The 8,388-nt window shown below is 44.7% G+C and overlaps 1 protein-coding gene across 2 annotated transcripts; it reads right to left on the bottom strand.

Moving 5' to 3' along the window:
- On the bottom strand, positions 1-2,965 carry LOC109766743 (NAD(P)H dehydrogenase (quinone) FQR1). Of its 2 annotated transcripts, none has more exons than XM_020325525.3 (4): positions 2,687-2,965; positions 1,015-1,108; positions 563-825; positions 1-457 (listed from the first exon to the last, which is right to left on the bottom strand). In XM_020325525.3, the coding sequence occupies exons 1-4, from the start codon at positions 2,818-2,820 to the stop codon at positions 226-228; spliced, it is 723 nt and encodes a 240-aa protein (XP_020181114.1). In that variant the 5' UTR covers positions 2,821-2,965; the 3' UTR covers positions 1-225. The 2 variants fall into 2 exon arrangements, with proteins under 2 accessions (XP_020181114.1, XP_020181115.1); XM_020325526.2 differs by lacking the exon at positions 2,687-2,965 and adding an exon at positions 2,050-2,068.
- Between the last annotated feature and the right edge of the window lie 5,423 nt (positions 2,966-8,388).

The following is an 8,388-nucleotide window of genomic DNA, read 5'->3' as shown; positions in this document are numbered from 1 at the left end:
TGACAGCCAAAACAACCATTGATAATCTATTATATATAAACATGATGGTAAACACAAACTCCAAACTATAACCAATCTATCAAAGCACATATATCACGCACGCCGCAATAGAAGTTCCACAGAGACACACAAATTCTAAAACACCACAAAAGAAGAGAACAAGCTATTGACAATACGGTGGAGCTCATGTAAATGCCTTTTTACGATATGTGCAGACAGAAGAGGTCAAGCAGATCCCTTGAGTTTCTTCGCAATGCTCGCAAAGTACTGGCCCTGGTGGAAGGCGTGCTCCAGCTCCATCTCAGATGGCCACCTCGAACCATCTGCAGCAAATGTGCCTGCGCCGTACGGGCTGCCACCCTGCACTTTGTCCATGTCGAACAGCTTGGCACCGAAGGTGTACCCGACAGGAACAAACACCATGCCGTGGTGAGTCAACTGGGTTACCGTTGTCAATCTGAGGGGAGAAGCGCGAATAGAAATGATAAAAAGGTCAATTTATAATGATGTTTCATTATGAGGCTTCTCTTTTTAAACACGACAATGCTGAATGGACACTTACGCTGTAGTCTCCTGCCCGCCACCCTGAGTACCGGTGCTGAAGAAGATGCCTGCAGGTTTGCCTGCAAGACTCTGCTCCCTCCACAGGCCACCAGTTGCGTCAAAGAATGCCTTCATTTGCGCAGCCATCATGCCAAACCTTGTAGGAAAACCAAACAGGATCCCATCTGCCTCCGCAAGTTCTTGTGGTGTGATGATTGGGGCATCAAGCTTAGGAGGTGCGCCCATCTTTCCAAGTACTTCCTCGGGGAGAGTTTCAGGGACCTTTCAGATGGTAAGAGTGATATAAGATCAGCACAACAATAGAATAAGAGTGATGTATGTAAAAACTGCACTCAATATTAATTTTCTAAAGAATTCGAACAACTTAGTAAACTATTCTTAACATAGCCAGACTGGTATAAATAAAATTTATAATGTGGTGACTTAAAACGCGAGATGACAATGACCAACCTGCCATATTTTAGCTTCGACACCTTCGACTGACGTCGCACCTTTCTTTATCTCATCAGCTAGTTTAGCAACATGTCCATACATGGAGTAGTACCTGTGGAAGAATCAACAGTGCATTTTACAAATTTTGCTATATGAAAGCAGGAATGCATAACGTTGTTGCTCAATTTGACATACTTATTTATTTGTGCTTCCTTTGAGAATTTTATAGTCCGCACATATCGTTGTTGTTCTATCTTTCTCCTTAAAGATAAGCATAATGATCGCTAACAATTTCAAGGACTATATGACAACTGATACTCAAAGGTACCTATGTTTGTATAATAATCACTCATACTGTACAATTCAATTACTCGGAAGCAAGCTCTACATCTTTGCCTTAATTGGGAAGTAACGGAAAGATTTAAATCTACAAACAAAGAATAAGATGTGTGCATCCAAAGCACTGACTGAAATTTTGTTATTTGCCACAACTGACGATGAGGAAGGAAACATATTTCCCAGCATATCTCTTCACTTTTCTTTCATTCAAGAGAACATTAAAGAACATGCATGTAGTGGAACCACAAAAGTACATCATAGCTAAGACTGAAACGCTCAAGGAAGTGATTAAAAATTTATTTGAATCTATTGTCAGGTGTAAATGTGCATTAAAAATTAAAATATCCAAATGTTCCAAACTGCAGGGTTGCTGAGTTCTATCGTTGGTAGTTAAGTCCATGTCAGAAATAATACATACACATATTTCTAAGATCTAAACTTGCATTAGGCAGACCATAGAAAAACTTCCATCAGATAGTGCTAAACTGGTCAGTTGTCTGCTGAAATAATTAAATTAACTACTTGAAAATGGGACATAACATGGTAAAAAAAGAATACAAACACTGTTTGAAATTAAATTGGTATTCATCAGAGGGCAGAGGATATCACTTCTTTCTGAAAAATCATTCACTCAAACATATGATTCGTTTGGACTTCACATTTCAGTTCATCATGCAACTGAAGCAATGAATTTAGAGGAGCCAAAGAACTCACAAATATCAGAAGTCTATAAATTCCTGTTCTTGTAGTGTTTATCAGTTGGCCTTTAGCTCATACAAAAATAGGGTAGCATACATGAATGCCAGTGAGGCACTAAATTTGGGGGCCAATCAGTCAAACTATAAAATTGGGGCAGAATCGCCCTGGTGCGCATTAAAAAAGCATTGAAAGAAGGCAGCACAATTAGCGCCGGAGCCCACCACTATTGACGCATCAATTCCATCAGGGACTGAAACCTACCGTCATGATTGAGACCCTGGCACCTAAAATCAACACTGTAGAATTATTGGGAGTCCAATTTTTCCTCCCACTCATTTTCTCCCTATCGCGATCAAATCATCCGCGCGCATTGACGAAATCACATCTGCCAATCTACTGATCTTACCGACGAACAAAGGGATAAAAAATCAGAGCCGTGCGGCATCTAATGACTAGAAGTGATACTTGATCTCAGGAATTACTCTAAATGCGTAAATTAGGATGGGTTTTGAGATTGTCGAAATATCGTAATCCATAGGGGAAAAAAGAAGAAGGCCAATCTTCGGACAGGGATACACCGAACAAGACCAAGAAAATCAGTTAATTTAAGATGTGGACCTAGGTAGAAGAAGAGTGTGGTGCGGATGCTTACACGACATAGACCTTGACCGCCATTGGAGAGGCTGCTTCGGAGCTCCTGGGGCTGGAGATCTGGCAACTGGAGAGCGGGCGAGTGTCCTGAACTGGTGCCCCTGCCTTCTTGGTGTCAGTTTGTGGTAGTGGCATGGATTTATAGGCAGTGCGGTGTTGCTCTTGTTTGACCAGCGATGTTTGGTCAAGTTTTCTTTCTCTCGTTTTCTCTTGCTCATTTGATTTTTCGCCTCTCCTTAATTTTTTTTTAGGACGCCTCTCCTTTCTTTTCAGGCGTTCTCTGGAAGTTTTTTCCGTGTCGAGTCTGCTAACCCTTTCTCCTTCTTTCCAACAAATATCTTCTGGTTTAATTGAAATTTTAGGAAAATGTTATATGAGGAACGTCAGTTTTTCGCCGTTTCACAGCGAACGGTGCATTCACTATCGATTCAACGACAGTAATTTTGGCGCGCACAGACAACCACGTAAGTTTGTGTGTGTGTGTACGCGCGCATGTGTGTGTGGGTCGTTTGCCATAAACAACCCGCGGCGAACGTCTCCATCTCTCATTCCCCTTATCCCCTCAATCATATCTCTCTCTGTGTGTGCCCCGTGCAGGCGACAGAGATGATGTAGAGAGGAGTGGAGGAGGTGGAGTAGGTTGCCGGCGGCGCAAGCAGCACGGCTCCCACGCACCATCATACCGTGAGATGGGTGCCAGGAGGAGCAGCTGCGCCGTCTTGGTTCCGATCAACTTTCGGTCTTGGACCAGTGCTTCAGGGGTTGATCCCTATGGGCGGCAACGGGGGTCGCTGCGGCCGTCCATGGTAGAGGCGACGCCGTTTGACACCGACGCATGAGCGACCGTCTTCGGCCTGTCGTCGGTGCTTCTTCCTCTCCAAGTGGTTGCAATGCATCCGCAGTAGAGGGGCAACAATGATGGCGCGGATCCGGTTCCGACCATCCGTCCCATCTTTGGAATTTAAATAGTTTAAAATTTGAATTTGAACTTAAAATGGACATAGCTTGCATTTTAGAAGTCCAATGAAATTGATTCTTTTGGCAAAATGAATCTGGTGAAATATAGTTTCAACTTAGATATTGTAGTCCAAATTTAAATAATTACAAATTTGAAATCAAATATAGTTTAAACAGTAGCTATAATTTAAATAGTATTTAAACCCAAATCTAGTTTAATCTTGAAATAAAAATGTTTATTAGAGTCCTTATTTTGCAACAAAGTCAGAAACTTAAAATTAACTTAGTAACAATCATGGATTATTATTTGACTTTAGAAATTTTCATTTGAATTTAGTTCAATTTCAAATTGGTTACAACCTTGAAACCATAGGTTTAATTTGAATAAACTTTTTGTATTATAAAATAGTAATTTAAATTAAACCTAGTAATTGTTTTTAGGAAATTAATCTTAAATTGAATTTAGTTCAAACTTAAGTAAAATTTGAAAACTAATTGCACTTAGTAAATGACTTCGGATTTAAACTTGACTTTAGTTTATCCTTAATTTAAAGAAATAAACTTTACTAGTCATATTGGATTTGTATTTCACTTTTTGGAGAATAATAAATATAATTTGAATTTGTTTTAAACCCTAAATTAAATTTTGGAAGTCATTTAATTAATCCAAATTTATGATATATTTTGAACTTGAACTAGCTTCAACATTTAAAACTTACATTGAATTCAAATTCAAATATCATTTTAAACTAAATTCAATTTGAATTCAAATAAGGTGAACCCTAATTCAAATTCAAATTCAAATTCAAATTGAACCATAAGTCAACCAATTTAATAAACCTAGATGAACTTATTCAAATTAGTTAAACCTAATTCAAATTATTTGAAACCAATTTAAATATGAAGTTCAAGAGTTCAAACTAATCCAAACATAAAACCCAACTTAAGTCAAGATCAACTAGTGAAACTTAAATGAAACCTAGCCAAGACCGTGTGTATTCATGTCCATGGAAGGTCAACAAGTATGAATTGTTAGTCAAACTTGAACATGAACTTGGCTATCCAAGATTCATATACCATGACTCGAGTTGCAAGATTCCTTTTGCATAATCTGGCAGCCACAACTTGACATCACTACTAGGAAAAGGCCTATTAGTGGCGCACCAGTTTTGCCTATTAATGGCGCACTACTGGTGCGCCACTAGTACCACGCCACTAGTATTAAATATTAATGGCGCACCACTGCTGCGCCATTAGTATCTGGTATACTAATGGCGCATCACGCCGTGCGCCATTAGTATAGATCAACATGCGCCATTAGTGTGCCTCCCAGGGGCGATATTTACACATGTGCTTTGCCATACTAATGGCGCACTGTGGGATGATGCGCCATTAGTATCCTTTGGCATACTAATGGCGCACGTTGGGGTGATGCGCCATTAGTATGAATATTAGGGATTTTTTTTTCTTTTCTGATATTTGCACAGGTTACAAAATATATTATTGGACAGAATATAGACAGCACCACACAGCAACAACAGATTCATCGAATACAATAGAAGATTAGTCTCCTAATACAATTCATCATATTAATCTCCGAATTCAAAAGACCGAACAAAGATAGAACATTACAAGTCCCGAGACCGCGAGTAGCGAGTTTGTCTTCACATTACAAGTCGATATCGATTATCTAAACTACCATCACATAGAAGAGAGCTGCGGTCATCACGATGAGCATTATCGCGATGAAACTGGTCTTCATCCGGTTTCTCCAACGCTCCCTCCTTTCTCCCGCTAGATAGCGCGCGTATCTAGATTCCGCCTCCGCCCTAGTGGTGTACCCTTTGTAACTGTTACCGCTGAAACGGTGAACCTGTCTCCGACACTCCTCCCAGTCGTCGTAGACTCCGGGAACCTTACCCTTGTACACGACATACGACGGCATCTCTATGCACTAGCCAAACAACAGACAATACATAAGCAATATATAAGTATGCAACAAAAGGATCGGAAGAGAAAAGCAAGACATTAATAGCACGATTCATGGTCCTACTAATAAATAGCATCGATTACATCTAAGTTGAACGACTGTCCAAACCAAAGAGACATACAAGCTCATTAAAGTTTAATTACAACATGAGCTAATCGATGTTTCAGAACTACACATAGCATCACTACTTTCGACTCGACTCATGGGACCGGAGCGTGGATGAAGCCGCCGTCTTTCGTGATGGTCATGAAGTCGCGGGCGTTGTCAGCCTGCATTTGTAGCGTTGTATCTATCTCACTGTTGGACGGTTGATATTTGAGGTAGAACTGCCCCGAGGTACGAAGGACATCTTGATGGATGATTTCTGCAAACTCTGACTGGATGCGAAAGAATTCTTGTCGGATGTCCGCGTCCTGGATTGCCGCCAAGCTTGCGGCCCAATCTTTGAGATTATTTGGTAGCAGAAGGTGATTATGGTCCCGTACGATCGCCCGCATGTGATGGAGGGCGTAGTAGGCATCCTTCTGACCGCCAGGCGGCTGTTTGACACAGGGGAACGTCGTATTGTGGGTGAACACGTGCCTGCTGTACCTACAAACTGGCCTCTTAAAGGTGCCTCCAGATGCGGCGTAGCCAGGGAGAGCATCATCAAGAACTTTCTTGATATTTGTGTAGTCTATCTTGGAGTCACGGTCCGGGTCGAAATATGTGGCCATGGAATATTTCGGGCTTAAGAGGATGAGTGTGCAATGTGTGTGACTACACAGAACACGGAATGTTAGAAAAAAAAAGAACGATCGAAATCTAAGAAATCATATGTTACGGGGCGGTTCGGGGATGACTTACTCGGGAAAGTAAGGCACGAGGAAGTTATCCTTATCTGGGTTTGCCAGAATGACGCCTTCGAGGTGTGAACTCGCGACTTGCCGGTCCCCAGCGCTGCCCAAGATCTTGGCACGCATGGATCGTACTCGGTGCCGGCTGGCTCGCACCGGCGCCCTTGTTAGTCTTTCGTTTCCGTCCCTTCTTCTTGATCTGCTGTAATGGGATCGAGTTCTGCTCAAAGACCGCCTTCTTGAGCGTGTTGGGGCTGATAATATTTCGCACCTCAGCTATCTGAGGCTCGGTGAAGGCGACAGCTGGAGGCGTCTCCTGAGAACTGAACGCCAGACGACGCCTGTTGCAATTGGGTTTCTCCGCCGTACCAGCTAGATCGCGGTCGTCTTTTTCAGGGTTGGGTTCTTGAGAAGGAGGCCCGCAGAACTCGTCACCGTACCCATGTTCGGCAAAGTACTTATCGACGTTGGTAAATGTACCGTCGTCGTTGTCGTCGTCGTCCGGATCATGTGCCATATGCATGTCCGGATCCTGTGCCATAGGGATGTCCGGCATGTCCGGTAGCGTTGCGGCGTTCTTGCCATGGCTTGGCGCTGGCACGACTGGCGGTCTTTTCTGTGGGGTGGTGTCCCCCGCCCCCAAACGAATCTGGCTCTTCGGCCAAAGCAGGGGCCAGCTTACGCAGGCGCTAAGGGTCATCACATCATCTTCGTCGGCCCCAGCGGGTCAAATCGGAGGTAACAACTCGTCGCAGCCTGGCAGCACCCGAACCAGTTCAACCCTATACAAGGTGGGTGGCATCGGATTACCGTGGAACACGTGGTTGCCCGGTTGAACGATTCTGCCCTTGGCGACATCGACCAACTCGCCGCCCACGAAGTGCAGGAGAGTGCAAGGAACATCGGCGGCGCCCTGCGAAAACACGTAGAGCGTCAGGGATGCCCAGTCAAAGGCAAGGAGATGAAGTCAACGGCCGAGAGGCTTAGTTCCCGTGATGCCGTCGAGCTCGGCTAATGTCGAGGCACAACCAACGGCGGGCATGTAACTGACGGAGGGGCCGCTTGCTGGCGAGGTGCCGGCCGGCGTACTCCCGGGTGCATTAAGCTCCAATGCCCGTGCCGGCGCCGGAGACACGAATACCGCCTCCGCCGGAGACACCAATGGCGCCGCCTGCGCGTTGTGCGAGTTGCTGGCCGTGAAGATGGGAACCGGGGGAGGCCCCTGTTGGCCGCCCGCAATCCACGTCGTCAGCCCCTGAATCAAGGTAGGCACCATGGCGGTGACCGTCGTTCCCAGTTGTTGTTGCACTTGCTCTTGGACAATCTCCGGAATCCGTGCCACTTGTGCCTTGAGTTCTTGAACCTCGCGCGACTGGCTTTCCGAGCTGGTCTTTTTCTCCTTTCGCCCACCAGCGATATAGTATGACGACCATTTTGTGGACAAGCCTTTGCCGGCCACACGACCAGCTGACGACGGCTTACTGAGCTTATCCTTGTTTTTCATTACGTTCAACGCCCTATTTAAAGGGGTGTCAAAAGGGGAGCTCTGAGACGACCCCGCGCTACTGCTTTCAGCCTCCTGCGGAAGGAATGTGAACCATTTAGAAATTTGGCTTCATTAATTAGAATGCAACCATATGGAGCTAATTACGCGGGGTGTATTCCTTACCAGAACAAGCTCAAGCGCCCTGGTCTTCAGATCCGTGGTAAGCTCCTTTGTTACCGGGTCCTCCTTGTACCGGGCCCTGACAAAGTTCCTGGTCTGCTTGTCACGGTATTTCTCGAAGCGGGGCGGTAGGCCTTGCTCGGCACGCTCCGTGTCCTCCTTGTCCCATATAGGCTCTGCCACTCTGTAACCGCCGGGACCGAGTTGGTGGACCCCTAAGTTTAACTGCCGCATTTCTTTCCCCCACTGACTTG

Source organism: Aegilops tauschii, chromosome 3 (genome assembly GCF_002575655.3).
Source record: "Aegilops tauschii subsp. strangulata cultivar AL8/78 chromosome 3, Aet v6.0, whole genome shotgun sequence".
NCBI classification, from domain to species: Eukaryota; Viridiplantae; Streptophyta; class Magnoliopsida; order Poales; family Poaceae; genus Aegilops; species Aegilops tauschii.
Note: the sequence above shows the minus strand (reverse complement) of the source record. Positions and strands in the feature narration are given on the sequence as shown.

What these genes read in the sequence shown, in the direction of transcription:
- LOC109766743 (XM_020325525.3), bottom strand. Translation starts at nt 2,820, where the DNA reads ATGCCACTACCACAAACTGACACCAAGAAGGCAGGGGCACCAGTTCAG. An exon ending in GCGGTCAAGGTCTATGTCGT is followed by an intron (nt 1,109 to 2,686) that starts GTAAGCATCCGC and finishes ATTCTTCCACAG; the next exon opens with GTACTACTCCATGTATGGAC. An exon ending in TCGAAGCTAAAATATGGCAG is followed by an intron (nt 826 to 1,014) that starts GTTGGTCATTGT and finishes ACCATCTGAAAG; the next exon opens with GTCCCTGAAACTCTCCCCGA.